The sequence below is a fragment of the Chenopodium album genome, chromosome 2, assembly GCF_948465745.1.
Source record: "Chenopodium album chromosome 2, dcCheAlbu1.1, whole genome shotgun sequence".
In the NCBI taxonomy this organism is placed as follows: domain Eukaryota; kingdom Viridiplantae; phylum Streptophyta; class Magnoliopsida; order Caryophyllales; family Amaranthaceae; genus Chenopodium; species Chenopodium album.
Window position 1 is genome coordinate 82679844 of NC_137835.1, and position 21954 is coordinate 82701797.

Consider the following 21954-nt stretch of genomic DNA (forward strand, 5'->3'; position numbering starts at 1 on the left):
TATACATTCAAACATATAATAGAAATTTTCCAATGATTATATATAATTAAAAATTATTTTTACTCTATAAATATATACGGATTATCCTACAGAGTCTACCTATTAGGGGTGTTCATAAATCGGTCCGGACCGAAAAAATGGACCGGACCACCCCGGACCGGACCGAATTAATCGGTCAGGTCTTCGGGTCTTGAAATTCATTTTTTCGGTCCGGTCCAAAACCCTATAAAAAACGGTTTTGGACTGGACCGATTTTTTATTAAAAATATGTGTGAAACCTTAAATAATGGTTAAAATCATCCTTAATAAGCTTAGAAAACTTTTAATTTATAAGCTTTTTTGCACTAAACATACAAAAAAAAGACGTAAAAATGACGTTACAATATAGTTTTTCCAATACTTTTTTTGTGCTTTCCTAAACTTTATAAAAAATTTAGTATTCTTTTTAAAAAAGTTCTTAAATCGGTCCAAGCGGTCCAGTCCGGGTTCGATCCTAACTTAATCGGTCCGGTTTTCGATTCTTAAAATTCTAATTTTCGGTCTTCGGTCCAATCCGGGTCGGTTCGGTCTGATCCGATCTTGGACCGATGAACAGCCCTACTACCTATACATCCGAAGATATAATAGAAATTTTCTGATTGCCATAAAAGAAAGTCCAATGTTGACCAATAAGTCTTTGCATATGGGTGCAGTGCAAATCGGTTTAATATCGTTCCTTTAATTTGACTATAGACCAAACAACAACAACTTTGGGGCATTGTGTGGAAAATTAGCCCCTCTTTCTCTCTCTCCATTTCTCTGTTTTCCATTACAGTTAACATCAACCTCCACTTGCAGAAACTTCTCTTCTTTTAACCATACATTTCTATAATTTCATGTAAGTTTACTTTGTTTTTCTTCGCAGTATTTTCCAAGAATTTCTTGTATATTTGCTTAGCAACGCCTCTAACCCCAGAACAAAAGAGCAAAAATTTGGGTATTTAGTTAAATTAGCAAATGGGTGTAATTCTTGTATGTTTTAAGCTCTGATTATTCCCCTAATTAACCTTGATTAATAATTGATAATTAATCAATAATAGTTGATTTGGCAAAAAAAAAAAAGGGGGGATTTTTTTTCCCTCACCAAGTCAAGGTCTATGCACTAGTCAACAGTCTAAATTCTAACGTTAATCTATGTGAAATCAATCTTTATTTTCACATTATTTGACCACCATTATTAAAGTTATGCTATTTTCTTGTAATTGTTTTTTGTTAAATTTGTTGGGTGTTTTAGTTTAATCCCAGGTTTATTGCCAAGTTGTGGTGAACTGGTGAGTGTTGCAAACTTTTTGTTTAATTTTGAAATTTTCTTAAGCCATAAGCTATAATTATTGAAGTTGCTCTTATACGTCTTAGTTCAAATCTTCAAAGATTTGTCTATATATTGGCTATTATTTGTGATATTATACATTAATCCGTCTTTCTTGGGAGTGTCCATTATACACTCGGGTGTACCTTATCACCTTGTGGTTAGGTGTTGATAAAAATTGCAGTCTTACTTTCCAACCATTGATTAATTTCAGTAAATTTTTTATGAATTGGTTATGTTGTAATGTTGTATAGTAATTGATTGAAGGTTTTTGATTTAGGTTATTTGATGAATTTGGTTAACTCAAGGATTATTGTGAGTCTATGACTAGTCTTTTGTTTTTTTAATTCTATTATACTGCATATATTTGGTATGAGCTATTTCCTTATACTTGTATACTGAGTTTCTAAATGGAGATTGTAATTATGTGTTTTATTCAGATTCTTGCAGGATATTCTTGTAATATGGAGATCAGAGGTTCTGGTGTCAATTATAAGCTCTGACATAGATTTTACAGCAATCTAAAGGTGTTTAATGGGCCTCGTAACTTGTATGGGGTCGAATCAAAGAGAAATATCTGGTTTTCTTGGATTTTATCTAGTGTTTTTGTTGATGAGTGGTTTAAGCTATGGAAATGAGAATGATATTGCATGCTTGAGGTCCATAAAAGAATCCTTGCAGGATCCCAATAATATCTTGAACTCTTCCTGGAATTTTAGCAATTCTACGAAAGGATTCATTTGCTCGTTCACTGGGATAGATTGCTGGGCTCCGAATGAGGATAGGGTGTTGACCATCCGACTTTCAAATATGGGATTGAGGGGCAGCTTCCCTCTTGGGATTTATAACTGCAGCAATCTACAGCACTTGGACCTGTCCTCTAATGAACTTGACGGAGTAATTCCTGCTAATGTTTCTAAAATCATGCCGTATGTGACTTCAGTTGTTCTCTCCTCAAATAGGTTCTCAGGTGAGATACCTGAGAACCTTGCCAACTGCAGCTATCTCAATGTTATTCAACTTGACCACAACAAATTTTCTGGACAGATTCCTCTAGAATTAGGCCAGCTTTCCCGGCTCAAAAGATTTACTGTTGCTAATAATCTCTTGGTTGGGCAAGTCCCACGCTTTAATTCTACTATCGATGTTGATTTCTCCAACAACCCAGGGCTCTGTGGACCTTCTCTAAGCCCTTGTCAGAAATCATCAGGAAAGTCCAATACTGGAGTTATTGTTGCTGCTGCAGTATCTGGAGTGACTGTTGGTGCCATAGGAGTAGGCCTAGCTATGTTCTTCTGTGCACGTAGAGTCCCAGTAAAGAAAAAAGAAGAAGATCCTGAAGGAAACAAATGGGCAAAGAGTATCAAAGGGATCAAGAAAATTAAGGTAAAACCGATTCAAATTTTATTTATAGCTTATATTCCAGTTTCCTTATGGTTTATTTTTGTTATTGTTGTTTGATGCTACTACGGAAGTGTACTAATCTTTACCATCATAGCACTGAGAAATTACGTTATGATGTATAGGTGTCCTTGTTTGAGAATTCTATTTCGAAAATGCGACTGAGTGATCTCATGAAGGCAACAGATAATTTCAGTAAACATAATATTATTGGTGAAGGAAGGATGGGGACTATATATAAGGCAAGACTAGATGATGGCAGTATGTACATGGTAAAGAGGTTGCAGGACACTCAACACTCTGAGGAAGAATTTGTGTCCGAAATGGCTACACTTGGGAGTGTCAAACATCGCGACCTAGTTCCCCTCATAGGTTTCTGTCTTGCTGGTAAGGAGAAATTGTTAGTTTACAAGTACATGAAAAATGGTACTCTTTATGATCAGTTGCATCAGGGAGAAGATGGTTGCTCCATGGAATGGCCAACACGACTCAAAATTGCCATAGGGGCAGCTAGAGGATTAGCATGGCTTCATCATAATTGCAATCCTCGCATCATTCATCGGAACATAAGCTCTAAGTGCATCTTACTAGATTCTGATTTTGAGCCAAAAATATCTGACTTTGGCCTTGCGAGGCTCATGAACCCCATTGATACACATTTGAGCACCTTTGTCAATGGAGAATTTGGGGATATAGGTTATGTGGCGCCAGAATACTCGCGAACTTTGGTTGCTACTCCAAAGGGAGATGTTTATAGCTTTGGAACAGTCCTCCTCGAGTTGGTAACTGGAGAGAGGCCAAATGAAGTGACTAAAGCCCCTGAAAGCTTCAAGGGTACCCTGGTGGATTGGGTTATAGAACTCACAAAGAACTCTAATTTGAAATATGCCATTGACAAATCATTGGCTGGGAAGGGTGTTGACCACGAAATCTCACAGATTTTCAAAGTAGCTCGTAATTGTGTGTCCTTGAATCCCAAAGAGAGGCCTTCAATGTTTGAAGTTTACCAACTTCTAAGAGCCATTGGGGAGAGGTATCACTTCTCAACTGATGCTGAAACTATGTTGCAAATGGATACCGGCGATGATGACATACAAGAGCTCATTGTTGCTCAAGAAGCAAATTCCGATCAGTGATTATTTCATTTATAAAGGTATCATTTCCAATGACACGTAAACGTAAATATTATTGTGTTGTTCAGTTATCATATGCTCTCTTCCATGTGATCCATGTACAATCAATCAATCAATCAATCAATCAAAGCCTTAATCCCAAAAGTGGGGTCGGCTAACATGAACCAAATTTGATTATTCCGTGTAGTCATCAACATAAATCTTTCTCCTCCATCCCTTACGATCCAAAACTTCATCCTCACGTAAATCCATGCACTTCATATCCTTCCTCACTCCTTCCAACCAAGTCATCTTTGGTCTCCCTCTTCCTCGTTTAATCCCTCCATGGTCCCACTCTTCCACTCTTCGCACCGGTGCACCCTCGGGTCTCCGTCTTACATGTCCAAACCAACGCAGACGATTTTCCCTTAATTTATCTACAATGCCCGCCACACCTACTTTCTTGCGAATAACCTCATTTCTGATTCTATCTCTTAAAGTGTTTCCACACATCCACCTTAACATGCGCATTTCCGTAACCTCCATCTTTTTAATATGCTCTTTCTTAGAAGCCCAACATTCTGTACCATAGAGCAACACTGGTCTTATGGCAGTCCTGTAGAATTTTCCCTTCAACTTTAAGGGAATGCTGCGGTCGCATAACACTCCCGTGGCCGCTTTCCATTTAAGCCACCCTGACTTAATCCTGTGGGTCACGTCTTGATCAATGTCACCATTCTTCTGGATGATCGACCCTAGGTACTTAAAACATTCACTCATGGTCAAATCCTTTCCATCCAAACTCACCACTTCATTGCTTGTCCCCCTCTGAGTGCCAAAACGACATACCAAATATTCAGTCTTACTCCGACTTAGCTTAAACCCTCTAGATTCCAACCTTTGCCTCCATTGCTCCAACTTGACATTAACCCCATCCTTAGTCTCATCCACCAAAACGATATCATCTGCGAACAACATACACCATGGAACCTCATCTTGAATTGGTCTAGTTACTTCATCTAGAACCGTTGCAAAAAGAAAAGGGCTTAATGCAGACCCTTGATGCAATCCGATTGTAATAGGGAAATCTTTTGTCAACCCTCCGCATGTCCTCACATTTGTTGACACATCCCGATACATATCCTTAACTAGGTCTACATACCTTCGTGGGATACCTTTCTTCAACATTGCCCACCAAAGTATCTCTCTTGGCACCTTGTCATATGCCTTCTCTAAATCAATAAAGACCATATGAAGATCTTTCTTCTTTACCCTATAAAACTCCATCATTTGTCTTATCAAATGGATTGCCTCCATAGTAGATCTCCCAGGCATAAAACCAAATTGGTTATCTGAAATGCTTGTGCATGCCCTCAACCTTTGTTCAATCACCCTTTCCCACAACTTCATAGTATGGCTCATAAGCTTAATTCCTCGATAGTTAGAACAATCTTGAGCGTCTCCTTTGTTTTTATAAACCGGGACCAAGGTGCTCTTCCTCCAATCTTGTGGGATCCTTGTAGCCGTCCATATCTTGTTGAAAAGGTTTGTTAACCAATCAATACCAATCTTACCCAAACACCTCCACACCTCTATCGGTACCCCATCAGGGCCAACCGCCTTCTTAGGTTTCATCTTCCTCAGTGCAATCTCCACCTCTACTCTCCTAATCCTTCGCACATACTCCATGTTGATTTCTTCATCACTCATAGAGGTATCTCCTATCACAACTCCATTACTTCCATTAAATAATTCATCGAAGTACCCCTTCCACCTGTCCTTGATGCCCTCCTCTTGCACTAGGACCATTTGGTTCTTATCTTTGACACACTTCACCATGCCAATATCCTTCCTTGCCTCTTGTCTTCTCTTTGCCATCTTATAAATGATCCTTTCTCCCTCCTTGGAATCAAGCTTTTCATAAACCTCCTGATATGCCTTTTCTTTTGCTTGGCGAACAGCTGCCTTTGCCTTACTCTTAGCCTCCTTATACGCTGCAAAGGTTTCATCACTCCTACATTTTCCTAAGGCTTGATAGCATTCCCTTTTTTGCTTAATTACTGCTTTCACCTCTTCATTCCACCACGAAGTATCTCTCTGTACCGAAGTTCTTCCCCTTACTTCCCCTAAGACCTCTTTGGCCACTCTTAGGAAACAGTTCTTCATTCGTAACCAAGTCATGTCCGGATCCACCTCTCCATCCCAATCCGCTTCTTCAATTACCTTTTCTGTAAAAACCTTAGCTTTTGCATCCCTTAGGGTCCACCATCTTATCCTTGGTTCTTCTTGTCTAACTTTTTTCTTCGCCTTCTCTTTCAGACGAATAGTCATTACCAATAGCCGGTGTTGGGTGACCACACTCTCCCCTGGGATAACCTTACAGTTTATGCAACTTTGTCTATCTATGCTCCTTGTGAGCAGGAAGTCTATTTGAGTTGCATTTGCTCCATTCCGAAAAGTTATCAAGTGTGAATCCCTCTTCTTAAACCAAGTATTAGCCAAAATTAAATCATATGATTGGGCAAAATCCATAATAGCTTCACCACCGGCGTCCCTCTGCCCATACCCAAAGCCTCCATGGACACTCTCATAGCCATCTCGGCTCGCCCCAACGTGCCCATTTAGATCCCCTCCAATATATAACTTCTCTGAGTGGTGGACACCCTGCACCACCTCGTCTAGGTCCTCCCAAAATTGTCGTTTCTCTTCTGCATCTAAACCCACTTGGGGAGCATAAGCACTGATAACATTCACAATCTCCTTGCCACATAGCAACTTCAGCCTTATCAACCTATCGTTCTTCCGATAGACCTCGATCACCTCTTTTGCCAACCTCTCATCGAGAACCACACCAACTCCGTTCCTAGCTCCACCATTCCTTGTTCTGTGGCTCGTTTCTTGCCCAACATACCATACCTTATACCCCAAAACCAAGCCTCGAGCTCCTTCTCCTGTCCATCTTGTCTCTTGGAGGCACATGATGTTCACGCGTCGTCTTTTCATTACTTCTACCAATTCTGCTGATTTTCCCGTAAGAGACCCCACATTCCAAGAACCAATCCGCAAACTAAATTCTTTTCTCCCACGCTCCCTCCTGATCCCAACTCCAAGCCCTTGATTATTTGACACCACAATTGGGCAATATGGCGCGTCGCTTCTGGGCGACGACCTAGCAACCCTTACATACTTATCACTGCACCCGGGTCTGGGAAGTGCAGCGCGTCGCTCAGTAGGGAACGCCCCAATGGCACGCCCTTGCTCATTTGACACCACACTCGGGCAATGTGGCGCGTCGCTTCTGGGCGACGACCTAGCAACCCTTGCATACTTATCACTACACCCGGGTCTAGGAAGTGCAGCGCGTCGCTGAGTAGGGAACGCCCCCACGAAAATATCTGTTTGGCTCATGTCATGGGATGTGACGAAGTTTTATACTGGCTGTCACTGGCCTACCGTAACCCTCCTCCTTTATCCAGGCTTGGGACTGGCAGCGGGAAACCCACTGGCGGAGTTATGTGATCCATGTACAGAATATTTTTTTTTTTGGAATTGAAACCATATATTTACAAGCTTGGCCTCACTTTCATTTGTATCACTATTTTCTTGGGTTTGGCTGGTTGTGAGAATGTTATGTTTCATAACCATAAAAACAGAATTGTTACCTATACTCTTCTGCACTTCTATATCATAATTGTTGTTTAAGCCAACTTTTCTGTTGGGAATTTTTCTTTTGATCTTTTCATTCATCTTTTCCTTAGTACTTGTCTTGTGCATTTGTTCACTTCCATCTCCTCAAAATCACTTCTTCTCAATTCAACTTTTAATGGCTTCTGCATTTTATCGGACAATAGTGAAGAAAATGTGGGCTGACACTGAAACAGTTAAGATCGAGTCAGATGCTCTTTTTCTGTCATTATCCTTGTAAAACAGCCAATTTATTTGTTTGTAATCTACTTTTAACCTCTATTTAGGCCAGATGAAGATAAACAACCAGCCATAAAATTCATATTTTTCTAGACCAATGCTACTCTAGGTCTCTAACCCTGATTAGCCAGCTTGGATAATATCCATGTGGAAGTCAAGCAGATCGTAGTTGGATTAGCAGGCCTTGATGAATTGGGGTGTTGGCACCTTGTAAGATATTGTAGGCTAGGCTCTGGGGAATAAAGTAGGTTTGGTGCCTTTGGAGACTAGGAGAAAAGTTCATGGGATACACATGTCCTTGACCGGAAACAGAACCACAAAGTTGTGTCCTTGTGGGCATTGTGCTCTTCCATTTTTCTGTAGCCGTGTCTCCAATATCCGTTATACTTAGAATGACCATTTTGGTAATAGGATTTGAGAGAGTGCACTGTATAGAATTAGGACTGCTTCAATCCAGGCATACCCTAAACTAAAGTAGCGGATGTGGTTAATGTCATTGCAACTTGCCCACCTGGCCACCTGTATCATTGTATAAGGGGAGGGGAAGTAACAACTTTGTAATGATATATTTTATTAATGTAATTGTACAGGGTTGATAAATTAGTAACTAGTCAAGGAACTTATAGAGCAAGAAGTGTTCACCCACTCAGTCTGAACTTTCACTTCTTCCTAAGCTATTCCCTTCCATCACTTTCTTTATGCATCCTCCACCTCCTCTCTTCTTGCAATTCCTTTTCCATAATTTTCGGTTCTGTTCCCATTTCCCCATACATCCTCCAGAGACTCAGCATTAGTGGATTGGTCTGTATACTGTGGAACCCCCCATTTCTGGTACCTCAAGGCACAATGCTTCGAGGACTGGGCTAAACTCCATCAGAAAGCAGCTTATCGCCTTGTGGGCCATGATCCGTAGACCTCACCACCAGGCCTTGCCTAGAATTTTCATCTGTTAATCCCATCGGAAGTTTTGGCTGCTACAGGATTCTCTTACCACCTGTAAGAATTTTTGGTGTCTGTTTTTAAAACCTTGTGCTGATTCTCCACATTGTTCTTTGGACAATTGGCCTGTGCTTTTGAAGACGTCGTATTCGATGAAGTCTCTTGGTTTAGAATTCAGTCAGCTCTTGCAGAAGGCTGTGTTGACTTGAAGAGCTGGAGACTGTAGTTTCTGTCATCTTCTAGACTTCTGTCAAGGTATTATTATGAGCTGTTAGTACTGCGGTTTGCCAAAAGCATTTGTTAATGAAGTACTATGACAATAAGGTAGCTATCAAGTATTAGCAGTACATTGATGATTTGTAAAATGTCATGTTTATAGACCAAAACTCCAAATCTATCAATAGGTTAAGTTTATTTACCACTGTCTCCAGCTCCGCCCTTATGTTAGCTTAATAATTTTTTGAGTCGTTGATTTGATGCTATTCAAGTAGGCCGCACAGACTCACTCAACACGGTTTTTTCCGTTTTCGTAACTGTCTGAATTGGGCTGTTGTTGGATAGCTGAACCATTTGGGTTGGTATATATGTGGTGGTGTGTTAACAGTTTTAGATGCCAACCTACTGAAGCATTCAGTTCATGATATGTAACTATTAGAACTTGGGCCTTCTGCTATTTAAATACTTTTTGTTCTTAGTTTGAAAAATTCTCTCTTGGCCAAAAAAAATAAAAATAAAAAATAAAAAAAAATTGTTTTTGTAGTTACTGAAGTTGCAGATTAAAATAAGTAGACCACACCATCAGATTCATCACATGCAATTCTCGTATACTCGTATTATTGAATGCTCCTCCATTAACTATAACCAATTAATCAATAATCATCACTTGTTTGTTGAGATTTTGATTTTGTCAACTTTCATTTTTTTAATTAGTCAAATTTATTTTGATTTCAACTGCTACACACTTCATAAATGTTCCGTATATTCTTTGATTCATGTAACATTTTTTTTTTTTTTTTTTTTTTTTCCAATTCCGTAAAAAACTAAAAATTATTTAATTTCCTTTATTTTGTATCTAACTTTTGCAACATTTTGACTTTTACATTATTCACATAACTTAAAGAAAACTTAATAATGTAAGAATATAAGATTATGAGTATTGTATTAGGTTTGTTTCAAAATATATTTTCACAATATCTCAACATTTTATATCATTAAGATATTAATGAGTGAAATTATATATAATGTTAAATAAAAGCGTGAAAATAAAAATGTTGCTAGTTTAGTACTCCGTTGCTAGTTTAGTACCCCGTAGTATGTAAGAAACGGAAAAGCGTAATTCAACACGGTCCATACGGTCCAATCAAAAACAATTATGCTACTGTACCATATAATTAACAGACAATTAAGTACCACCAACTTTTAATTTTTAATTTTGTTTTGGTAACATTACCATCAACTAGTAGACTGCATGTTTTCATATCATGTAAATAGGCGCTCACACGTCTTTTAGATGTGAAGGTGCTTCTCTGTATGCCTAAGACATTCAATGTCACAATCTTAACATTACTTTTTTATTTCTTTACTCTTTGTTTAATTTCTTTAATCTTTGTTTAATTTCTTTTGGTCTGATTCTTTCTCAAACTATATATAGTAAGACCACGAATTTCATGGGAAAATACTATTCTCTTACCACACAAAAAACACCCTCCTCTCTTCCAATCTTTCCTTTTTTTCCCTTCACAAATTCTCGTATTCGATTTCGTTTTTCGCCTTTCTTCTCTTAGATCTCTCTTAATTCTTACATTGCTAAGCTGATCTTGTTAGTCTTACATTCAAGAGCAAGAAAACAGAGGAAATATTAAGTTAGATTATTTTTGTTTTCATCATTGACTTTGAAAAGAGGGAGCAGATTAGATCTGTGTTGCTCCCTTAATCACTTTCAAATGCATATGCATCGGTCATCTTCGTCGTCGTCGTTTTTGCCATCAATATGCTCTCTTCATACTTTCATTGGCTTAGCCGTGATCTTATGTGTGTATTTCACATTACAGACCTCAATATCACTCCAAGATAAATCTCTTCCATCTGAACAAATCAAAACTACCCTTCCTTCATCTATTCTTCTACCTCAACGATACGATTCCAATGACATGTATTTCCATGAGATTCCGACGATGGAGCAACCACCTCCTCGCTCCAATGATAAAGCAGTACTCCATTCTCCTCCGAAAGCTGAGGTCCTAGGCGGCTTAGCCCGAGACTTTGATATTGCTTGGGGAAATGGTAGAGGTAATTTTCATGATAATGGTACGCTTCTTACTCTTTCCCTAGATAAAAACTCGGGTTCAGGATTTGAGTCTAAGAACAGATTTCTGTTTGCAAAGATTGATATGAAGATTAAGCTCATTCCTAATAACTCTGCTGGTACTGTCACGACTTTTTACATGTCCTCAAATGGATCCACCCATGATGAGATAGATTTCGAGTTCTTAGGTAATGTGAGTGGCCAGCCTTATACTATACACACCAATATATACTGTCAAGGGAAGGGAAATCGCGAGCAACAATTTTACTTGTGGTTTGATCCTACCGCGGAATTTCATAGCTACTCGATTCTGTGGAACCCTGCTAGAATTGTGTTCTTCGTAGATGATACGCCAATTAGAGAGTTTAACAACATGGAAGAATTTGGTGTGCCTTTCCCAAATAAACAGCCCATGAGAATATTTTCGAGTTTGTGGAATGCTGATGATTGGGCTACACAAGGTGGAAAAGTGCATACTGATTGGTCCAAAGCTCCATTTGTTGCCTCTTTTAAGAGCTTTATATCGAGTTCTTGTGTTTGGTCTCATGGATCCTCGTCGTGTGGGTCAGAGGACTTGGATTCTGAATCGTCGGGTTTTGAGAATGCTTGGTTAAGGGCAGAGTTGGATTCAAAGAGTTTAAGGAAAATGAGACGGGTGCAACAGAATTACATGACTTACAATTATTGCAATGATAAGATGAGATTTCATGAAGGCCTTCCTAAAGAATGTACTATTAAAGGGTCTAACAGAGGAAGACAGTCACAGTTTAGATGATTCTATTTTCATTTTTGTTATTACATTTTTTTCTTTTGTATTTCCACCCTTTTTATTTCCTTAATTTATATCTTTTTTGTGAGTTCGTTGTAAAATCATATTAGTCATACCACGCGGGTTAATTACAATGTATTACACTATAATACGAAGTATTATTTACATGTAATTACAAATTTAACGAAGATGAGGATGTTATTTACTCGATTTTCATGTTTGTTTGGAATCTGATGCAGAATATGATAATAAGATTTCAGGAAGAACATATCTTTTAACACAGCATTGGAAGAATATGTAACAGGTAAAGAAAAATAAACATATCAATCATATATAAGAACCATACAACCATATTTTATACAATGAATTTCCTCTGAAATATTATTATCAACATTTAAGATTCTGCTAAATAAGCTACAAATTCATCAATGTTTTTGTCAGAACTTCCACCTTCATCAACTGCTTCTTTAGCCAACTTCTTCCACTTACTCAAATTGTTCTTAATCTCTTCACTATTCTCACCCTCCATGACTTCCCTAATGCATTCCTCTAATTGCTTTCTTTGCACAATCCCCTTGTCATCTACCTTGGCTTTGACGCCGACTCCCCATATATCCTCCACAAACTTAGCATTAGTCCCTTGGTCTGTCCACTGTGGGACACCCACCACTGGCACGCCGAGGGACAGTACTTCCAGGACCGAGTTAAACCCACAGTGTGTCACGAAACAGCCTGTCGCCTCATGGGCTAATACCTCCAGTTGGGAGGCCCATCCTACCACAAGACCTTGCCTAGAATTTTCGTCTATGATCCCTACTGGGAGTTTTGCTTGCTCTGATTCTCTAACAACCCACAAGAAATTTATTTGGCTGTTTTTTAAGCCCCATGCTAGTTCTTGGAATTGTTCTTCAGACAATTCAACTGCACTTCCAAAAGACACGTAGGCGACTGAGCCTTTTGGTTTGGAGTCGAGCCAGTTCTTGCATAAGGTTGTATCAGGCTTGAGGAGATGAAGGCCGTAGTCTGTGTCATCTTCTAGTCTTTTGTCAAGGTAATATGACGGAACTGTTGGTCCTATGGTTCTTACTTTCCACAACTTGGCCATCCAATCAACGACCTAAAGAACGAGACAAAGTATAAGAGTTAAATCACGATCAATATCAACATCAACGTTATCCCAATGCTTTTAAGGACACTCTAATTTTAGACAGGGTAACATCAAGTCTAATACATCCAAATACGAGTTTAGAGTGAAAAAAGGACATGTATATGAGTAGTATGACCTTATGTTACAAAAAAAAAAAAAAAAAAAAAAAAAAAAAAAAAAAAAAAATGGTAACATTTACAAATATCCAATTGTAACAAGAGTTCACATTTGAGCACCAATATATTAGTTTAGCCGTGTAGGATTTACCTCTTTCTCCATGTCATAGAAGATATTGCACAACACCCAATCTGCTTGATCAATATTAAAGAACTGTCCCAAAATCACATCAAACCAAAACGGGTATGACCCATAAGTGTGCACGAAAGACGGAGCCTCCAACGGGTGGAGCTCCGGAGCCCCAGGAACCGAGACTTTAATCGAGTCAGGACCCGTTAGAGGGAGCTGGATCAGCCCACGTTGAACATGGTAGTAAATGCTATTCACTGTACAAGACTGGGTGAAAAACAGCCCAGCAACAAGCCCAAATTGCTTAGCAACATCCAAGGCTCAAGGTAAGAACCCATCATATATGATCGCTTGAACCGGGTCGCCTTCCTCATTTAGCTTCATAATAAGTTGGGCCAGAGATTTAGCCCCATTGACCCGAAGACTATCCAAGTAGGCCGCAATAGACTCCGGGTGGTTACCTCCATCATCGTCGTAGCCATCGGATATGGATCGAATTTGAATCGGAGGGCCAAATTGGGTTTGGATGGTGGTGGTTTGCATAGATTTGAAAATGTATTGGGCTGTGATTAAGGTGGGCTTGATTCCTTTGGAAGCCAATCGTTTTGAGAATTGGAGCATTGGGTTAACATGGCCTTGTCCTATAAACGGAAACACAAGAACATGGGCTTTATGGGCCTGCTTAGTAACCTCCATAATGGTTGATTACGGAGTTTTTGAATGGAAGTAATTGTTCGTGACCTATGTTTGGTACGTAGTTTGTCAAACAAAATCGATTTGTTACTGTAACCAATGAATTCGGGGTTACAAGCTTAGTATAGATGAAGTTTTTCTTGGTGGGGTGATGAAGGGTGAAGGAAGAGCCATGTTCAAGGATATATATCCAAGTAGATAAAGTAAATTAATGAAAAGTTGTACAAATTACATAATAAAATTAAGTAAATTAATGAGAAGTTGTACAAATCACATTATAAAATAGCAACACCGAGGTTAAATTCAACATATGCCATGTGTGACATTGGCGATGACATCAACAATTGCATTAGATATTGGAATTATTGTTTTATCTCAATTAAAAAAATGTTGATGTAGAGTTGACTAGTTGTATAAAATTTGGAAACGAAACTACATTAGTAACACTAGTGTTTGTCTCAGTCTAGTAGACGTGTATTTTAGTAGTATAGTACCACCTTCTTAGCCGCCGGAATTGGGCCAATGAAAATAATATGAGAAAGTCCAAAATACTTTGAAGTACATACGTACAATGACGATGGATTAACTTAACGTTAAAAGATTAAGATAATATATAGATTTTCTATATCGTGAATAACATGAAATTTGAGTGTAATGTGAGAGTAAAAATGTGATGCCAGTAAAAATTACGTATAAATAGACGAGTTGTAACAAAATTATAAATTCAGCTAGACAAGCCACAAATGAACAAAAGTGTAATATTACATTATATCAGCTTTCTAATATCCGGCTAAATAAGCCACAAACTCATCAATATTCTTATCAGAAGTACCACCTTCATCAACTGCTTCTTTAGCCAACTTCTTCCATTTAGCCACATTTTCCCTAATCTCTTCACTTTTCTCACCTTCCATGACATCCCTAATGCGTTCCTCTATTTGTGTTCTTTGCACAATCCCATTCTCATCGACCTTGACTCTTACACCAACTCTCCATACCTCTTCTACAAACTTGGCATTAGTCCCTTGGTCCGTCCACTGAGGCATCCCCACTACAGGCACTCCGAGGGAGAATGCTTCAAGTATCGAGTTAAACCCACAATGTGTCACAAAACACCCTATCGCCTCGTGGGATAATACCTCTAGCTGAGAGGCCCATCCCACCACAAGACCTTTTCCAGAAACTTCGTCTATAAAATCCTTAGGAAGTTTTTCTTGCTCTGCCTGTCTTACCACCCACAAAAAATTTAGGTGGCTGTTTTTTAAGCCTTGTGCTAATTCTTCGAATTGTTCTTCGGATAACTTTGCCGCGCTACCAAAGGATACGTAGATGACGGAGTGTTTTGGTTTCGAGTCTAGCCAATTCTTGCAAAGGGTATTTGGCTTGATTAGCTGAAGGCCGTAATCTGTGTCATGTTCTAGTCTTTTGTCAAGGTAGTATGATGGAACTGTTGGTCCTATTGTTCTTACTTTCCACATCTTAGCCATCCAATCAACTCCCTAAAGAAATGCCAAATTAAACCATATGTTAAATGACGATTAATAAAATCATATATTCATATAAATATGCATAGTTTCATGATCTAAATTGGGCAGAGGAAAGTTGATTAAAAGGTGGTCCATGTTCAAGTTTTCAACAAGGAGTTAAGCCATGTCTAAGATAAAATTAAAGTACCACCTCTATTTTTCATTAGTTGCAACGACAAATGAATATTCCACACCTTATAAAGTAACATACTATAATCATATACGTAGTATATACCTTTAATGACGAGGATATTATGGAAGACTTTTCAATGGTTATATAAAAATTGTAGCTATTGTAACCGTTTTCAATCTCAACCGTTTATATATTAATGATAAATCTTGTACGTCCATTCATACATTACATTTGACTTATAATTATTTTTAAAAAAAAAGTTTAAAAACTACTTTATTTTGGAAAAAAAAATTTAAAATTGGTTGTCGTTGCCATTGTTGTAGAAGTAGCCATCTTTCAACTTAAGTTTAAATTTCCATTAATAGGTAAAGAGGAACAATTAATATTGATAGGATTATACTATAACCAAACAATCAATGAAATACTACCCTATATCTGAAAAACAAAGGTATGATTTTATACATTAGATAGTTTTATACAATTATACATGGATAAGATTAAAATATAACCTAAACAAAATTGTTCCAACTTTAAGTTATACAGTTCATAGTTTTAATTACTCCATATTATTCTCCGTAACTCATCCTGATCATTGTTGCACTGTTTGATGGATTTTATGTTAATTAGTTATTCAAACTTTGTATAGACATTATCAATGAAGCTTTCGCAGCAATTAATTTGACATTATCAATGGGTCCTATTACACATAATTAAGTTGACATAAAATTAATAGTGTAGATTTTGTTTTTATAATGACCACAATTTTATTGTAGTCATTACAAAACTGTCCATTATACAGAGTATTTTTAATTCCAAATGAAGACAAAATTTATTTCTAACTAGATATTAAATAAGTTGCAGATAAGTACTATAATTGCAATCAATAAATTCAATAACAAAAATGAGTGGACCAAATACTTCATACTCCCTCCATCCCCTCTTGATAATCCCTTATGGGCATTTTTCACGGGAATTAATAAACACAAATAAAAATAGTTAAAGTGCATTGAAAAGGTAAATTGACATTGGGTATGCAAAAAAGTAAAGAGAGAAACTAATAAAGTACATGGGAAAACAAAATTTACATAGAAAAGTTAAATTTGCACAAATATTATTGCAAATTGGAGGGAATTTTGGTAAAAAATTAATATTAATAATTGTTGGAAAAGGTAAATGGAGTGAATATTTTGGGACTAAAATTTGCCTATCATTTAGAAACGGAGGGAGTATATAGATTATGTACCTCTTTCTCCATCTCATAGAAAATGTTGCACAACACCCAATCTACTTGATCAATATTTGAGAATTGTCCCAAAACCACATCAAACCAAAACGGGTACGACCCATAATTTTGCACGAACGACGGAACCTCCCACGGGTGGAGCTCCGGAGCCCCAGGAACCGAGATGGTAGTCGAGCCGGGGTCCGAAAGCGGAAGCTGGATTAGCCCACGTTGAACATGATAGTAAATACTATTTACTGTACAAGACTGAGTAAAAAACACCACCCCAATAAGCCCAAGTTGCTTAGCCACATCCAAGGCCCAAGGTAAGAACCCATCATATATAACAGCCTTAACTGGGTCCCCTTCCTCATTTAGCTTCTTAATAAGTTGGGCCAACGTGTTGGAACCGTTGGCTCGAAGGCTATCCAAGTAGGCCGTGGTAGACTCAGCTTGGTTATAACCACCATCGTCGTAGCCATCGGAAATAGGTCGTACTTGTATTTGTGGGCCATTTTGGGCCGTAGTTATGGTGGTAGTTGGCATTAATTTGGAAATGTAAATAGTTGGGACTAATGTGGGCTTGATGCCTTTATAGGCCAAACGTTTCGAGAATTGAAGCATTGGGTTAATATGGCCTTGGGCCGGGTATGGTAGCACAAGAACATGGGCTTTATGGGTTTTTTTAGTGTCCTCCATGATGGTTGTTATCGGAGTATCGAATTTGTATGCAAATAATAATCGTGAAACGGAGGTAGTATAAATGTTGTTTAGGAGTAGTTATGAGAAAAATACTGTACAAATGTTGTTTATGAGTTTATGAAGGGTTGAGGAATGAAGTGTATTTATAGGGAGGAAATTAGAAGAGCCTTGAGCTACTTGGAGAGTACTTCACCGCATACAAATTCCCTGACATCAGTGGTGATGTCAATTATGTTAGTATTGAGTATTTTATTCTCGATTTAAGAGTGTTATTATTCTAATAAATTAAATAATACCCTATAAAAACAAAATGAATTTATTATTGGGTCCTAGAACAAAATGGATTATTTAAACTGGCTGGGACCCAATTAAAATATTAAATAATTACTTTGATATGGGTAATATTTAAATTACTTTGTTTAAAAGAAAAGAAGTTCAATATGATTTTAAAAAAAATAGCAACAATTGAATTTTGTCTAAAATTTAATAATATATTAATATGTTTAGGACTCATGAAATGGACAACCGTACCTATTAGATACTTAGCTTCGTATTTAAAAACACAAAATAAAATACAAAGAACTATGTGGTAGAAATTAATACCATGCATGTCATGTCATTGGCCAAATCTTTGTCACTGGAAGCTTGTGTTGAATCATTTGATGAAGGGTCAAAGTTTTTCAACGTAGATGCATGAAATCTTTATTACCCATATCATAGCTATATCAATTTGTGAGACAAAATATATGGGTCTTATTTCTAATCTCCATTTTACACAAAATATGAAATCAATTGTTTCATCCAGAAATTTTAGGATATTGAAGAAAAAAATAAGAAGAATTATCTCCATTTCCCATTTAGTTTATTGCCTAAAATAAGGGTGAGATTTACAGCTGGTCACAGTTAGACATTTACCAATGTTTATCATGACAAAAAAAAAAAAAAAAAAAAAAAAACATCTTTTTTTTTTTTTTTTTTTTTTTTTCGGTCAAAATCATGAAATTGGCTTAGAAACAATAGTATTTTTTATGTATATTCATTTGGTATTGTAATGCTACTATGCTGTCTAGCTTCTAAATGTATCATTATTTGCAAAAATTGCAATCAACACCATATTAAGTTGTCCTTACCACTATCAAATGTAAGCAACATCTTTAACACAATAAACAAAATTTAAAGAGCTAATTAATTAACATTTACCTAAAAAAGCCACAAACTCATCAATATTTTTATAAGAAGTTCCACCTTCACTCATTGCTTCTTTAGCCAACCTATTCCATTTATCAGCATTCTTCCTAAACTCTTCCTTTTTCTCACCTTCCATAACTTCCCTTATACACTCCTCTAATACCTCTCTTTTCACAACCCCCTTTTCATCCACCTTAGCTCTTACACCAACTCTCCAAACATCCTCCACAAACTTCGCATTAGTCCCTTGATCAAAACATTGTGGTACACCCACCACTGGTACTCCAATTGACAACGCCTCAAGTATCGAGTTAAACCCACAATGTGTCACAAAACACCCGATCGCCTCGTGTGACAAGACCTCTAGCTGTGAAGTCCATCCGACCACTAGGCCTTGCCCCGATGTTTCGTTTATGAACTCCTTTGGTAGTTTTGCTTGCTCTAGCTCTCTTACAACCCATAAGAAACTTTGGTGGGTGTTTCTTATACCACATGCTAGCTCTTTAAATTGTTGTTCGGATAACTTAGCCAAACTTCCGAAGGACATGTAAACTACAGAGTTTTTAGGGTTGGAGTCTAACCAATTCTTGCATAAGGTTGTGATCGGCTTGAAGCGTTGGAAGCTGTAGTCTTTGTCATCTTGTATTTTTTTGTCAATATAGTATGATGGAATTGTTGGTCCAATGGTTCGTATTTTCCAACCCATTTTAGTCATCCAATCAACAACCTATATATATACAAATCATAATAAGTCAACACGATACGTGTTAGCCATCACGTAACGGTGGATATCAACATTAGCTCAACCCCTCAATATAACTAATTTACTACCTCCTGTCCAAATTACTCGCAACTTTGGGGTATTATTTGTGAGATATAAAATATTCCAAAGTTGCGAGTAATTTGGAACGGAGGTAGTACAAAATTACAATACACATACAATTATAATATTTCATATCATGTTCACTTGTCGTTACTTTTATTTGTTCTTTTTGTTGATTCATTATAATTTATATATTTACCAACGCACATCTTTAACCATTTAAATTTAGTGGAGTACTCAGTATTTAATAATGTATAAAGAGACAATTCTAACAAAATCGAGCGTAATTACATCAAGTACTTTATATTTTAATTTATCATGTATAATATTAATTAGCAACTGTGATAATGTCAAAAGTCAGAAACGGTGGAGGTGGAATTATAGGTTGTAGGACAAAAATGTACCTATCAAGCAATCAATTACTACGTATTAGGGATATTGGTGGTCACGTTAATAGACCAAACATAAAAAGTATAATTATTGAGTTTTTGCATAGATTGGAGTGTACGACTTACCTCTTTTTCCATGTCATAAAAAACACTACACAACACCCAATCCACTTTATCAATATCAGAAAACTGCCTCAACAACCAAGCTAACCACTCCGAGTGCGACCCGTTTGCAACGAACGATGGAGCCTCCGATGGCTGGAGCTCCGGAACACCGGGAATCGATACCGTTGTTGGGCTTGGGCCCATAAGAGGGACCTTAATTAGCCCACAATGTACATGGTAGTACACACTGCTCACTGAACAAGACTCAGGAAAGAACAACACCCCACTAAGCCCAAACTTCCTAGCCACATCCAAGGCCCAAGGAAAAAGCCCATCATATATAATAGCCTTAACTGGATCACCTTCCTCAGCTAGCTTCTCGATAAGTTGGGCCAGTGTTTTTGGGCCGAAGGTTTTTAAGCCATCTAAGTAGGCTGAAATGGACCCAGCTTGAATAAACCCACCGTCGTCGAACCCATCAGAAATGGGCCGTACATTGATTGTTGGGCCATAATGGGTTGAGATGGCGGTGGTGTCCATCATTTTGGAGAAGCAAAGAGTTGGGCTTAAGGTGGGCTTGATACCTTTATGGGCCAACCTTTTGGAGAATTGGAGCATTGGGTTGATCCGGCCTTGACTTGGGTATGGAAGCACAAGAACATGAATGTGGGCCTTTTGGGCTTGGTTAGCATTCTCCATATTTATGAAGTTGAAAATGAAGATGAAGTTTTTGGTGTGGATGAAAGTATGAAACTAATAGATGAGCCAATAAAAAGAGAGAGTGAATGATTTTTTGTAAGGAATTGTAACAATTGTTTAGGGAATTATTTGCGTACAAGCTTAGGAAAGTGTACTTTTTGTATATACTAGTGAAGTGTGAACCGCACCATTAATTGTGTTCTAAATTAAGCCACATATTTATTGTCAAGAAAATTTTGGTTGGTTTGTTTTGACTTTTGAAGGCAATTGTTTTGTCACGTTATTTTTTGCTATTTGGCTCTTTGTAATTTTGCATGCAATTAGCTATAAATTACTGAGTTTTATTAGGAGCCCAAGGCCCCACCATGGTTGTATGAGGAACTAGAAATGGAGGAAAGTTAGGCATTTACAAATGCATAACAAGGGGTATTCATGTAATTATACATATGTACAAACGAATGCATATTCTGGTATTATTGGATGATCAAACGGTACCACTGAATATACGGTGATACTATATATGCACATAATGGTATTATATATGCATTAAGTTGTACAAAATTTATGCAAAAATAGTACCACTGAGGATTCAATGGTATCATATAAACTTTCAGTGGAACAATCAACATGTGATCCCCTATCACGTGATACAATCCGATGAAAAAAATAGGTGGGGTCCACCTACAGACCTCTCTTTCTATCTCGCTCCTCTTTTCTCTCTCCATCATGAGTTTTACTATATTTTAATCAATGTTATGCATTTACAAATGCCTAACTTTCCTCCCTTTAAAATTCCTCGTATAATGCATTGTCTCCCCTGTTGGAGGGTGGCCATTGGATGACCAATGACCTGGTCATGAAGAGAGAGAAAGAACTTTTTATATTAAAAAAATGGAAGAAAGAAAAAAATGGATTAGAGAAGTTCCAGGTCTTTGTAATGACCAAGATAAAAGTCTGGTCATGAATATATTAATTGACAAATGGCTAAATATTATTGGAAGAAGGAAATGGGTATTTGTATGGTAAAAGTAGGAGAGAGAAAATCACGACCAAAGTTATTTTGGGCAACCATTGAGAGTCTTTGGTCATGATTGGTCATGTGGCTTGGTCATGAATGAGTGAAAAGAGAAAGAAATTATATAATAATTCATGACTAAAAATTTTTGGTCATCCATTGGGTATACTCTTAATGGCAATGTTCAGTTTTTTTTTTTTTTTTTTTTTTTTTTTTTTCACTATTCACATATTCCTTTGATACTAGTGGAAAGAATATAATCTCACTA

General features: G+C 37.4%; 4 protein-coding genes and 1 pseudogene across 9 annotated transcripts; 2 read left to right on the forward strand and 3 right to left on the reverse strand.

Moving 5' to 3' along the window:
* Positions 1–747: 747 nt before the first annotated feature.
* On the forward strand, positions 748–10909 carry LOC145603727 (probably inactive leucine-rich repeat receptor-like protein kinase At5g48380). 6 transcript variants are annotated; one of them, XM_081659738.1, is made up of 4 exons: positions 748–877; positions 1789–2734; positions 2875–3902; positions 10776–10909. In XM_081659738.1, the coding sequence occupies exons 2-3, from the start codon at positions 1883–1885 to the stop codon at positions 3883–3885; spliced, it is 1863 nt and encodes a 620-aa protein (XP_081515864.1). In that variant the 5' UTR covers positions 748–877; positions 1789–1882; the 3' UTR covers positions 3886–3902; positions 10776–10909. The 6 variants fall into 6 exon arrangements, with proteins under 6 accessions (XP_081515864.1, XP_081515848.1, XP_081515856.1 ...); XM_081659722.1 differs by lacking the exon at positions 10776–10909 and adding an exon at positions 8376–9397; XM_081659730.1 differs by lacking the exon at positions 10776–10909 and adding an exon at positions 8865–9397.
* On the forward strand, positions 10777–12008 carry LOC145603763 (xyloglucan endotransglucosylase protein 7 pseudogene; annotated as a pseudogene).
* An 88-nt stretch (positions 12009–12096) lies between these two features.
* LOC145603774 (mogroside I-E synthase-like) lies at positions 12097–14097 on the reverse strand. The gene is made up of 2 exons (XM_081659758.1): positions 13213–14097; positions 12097–12915 (listed from the first exon to the last, which is right to left on the reverse strand). The coding sequence occupies exons 1-2, from the start codon at positions 13222–13224 to the stop codon at positions 12193–12195; spliced, it is 735 nt and encodes a 244-aa protein (XP_081515884.1). The 5' UTR covers positions 13225–14097; the 3' UTR covers positions 12097–12192.
* Positions 14098–14555: 458 nt separating this feature from the next.
* Positions 14556–17545, reverse strand: LOC145603783 (UDP-glycosyltransferase 74G1-like). The gene is made up of 2 exons (XM_081659769.1): positions 16787–17545; positions 14556–15383 (listed from the first exon to the last, which is right to left on the reverse strand). Exons 1-2 carry the CDS (start codon positions 17462–17464, stop codon positions 14664–14666), a joined length of 1398 nt encoding a protein of 465 aa, XP_081515895.1. The 5' UTR covers positions 17465–17545; the 3' UTR covers positions 14556–14663.
* Positions 17546–18487: 942 nt separating this feature from the next.
* LOC145590531 (UDP-glycosyltransferase 74G1-like) lies at positions 18488–20671 on the reverse strand. Its single transcript, XM_081647001.1, has 2 exons — positions 19994–20671; positions 18488–19382 (listed from the first exon to the last, which is right to left on the reverse strand). Exons 1-2 carry the CDS (start codon positions 20669–20671, stop codon positions 18657–18659), a joined length of 1404 nt encoding a protein of 467 aa, XP_081503127.1. The 3' UTR covers positions 18488–18656.
* Between the last annotated feature and the right edge of the window lie 1283 nt (positions 20672–21954).

Coding starts and splice junctions, on each gene's coding strand:
- LOC145603727 (XM_081659738.1), top strand. CDS start 1,883: ATGGGCCTCGTAACTTGTATGGGGTCGAATCAAAGAGAAATATCTGGT. Junction 2,735..2,874: donor AAGGGATCAAGAAAATTAAG/GTAAAACCGATT, acceptor TATGATGTATAG/GTGTCCTTGTTTGAGAATTC.
- LOC145603783 (XM_081659769.1), bottom strand. CDS start 17,464: ATGGAGGACACTAAAAAAACCCATAAAGCCCATGTTCTTGTGCTACCA. Junction 15,384..16,786: donor TCTATGAGATGGAGAAAGAG/GTACATAATCTA, acceptor GCATTTCTTTAG/GGAGTTGATTGGATGGCTAA.
- LOC145590531 (XM_081647001.1), bottom strand. CDS start 20,671: ATGGAGAATGCTAACCAAGCCCAAAAGGCCCACATTCATGTTCTTGTG. Junction 19,383..19,993: donor TTTATGACATGGAAAAAGAG/GTAAGTCGTACA, acceptor GTATATATATAG/GTTGTTGATTGGATGACTAA.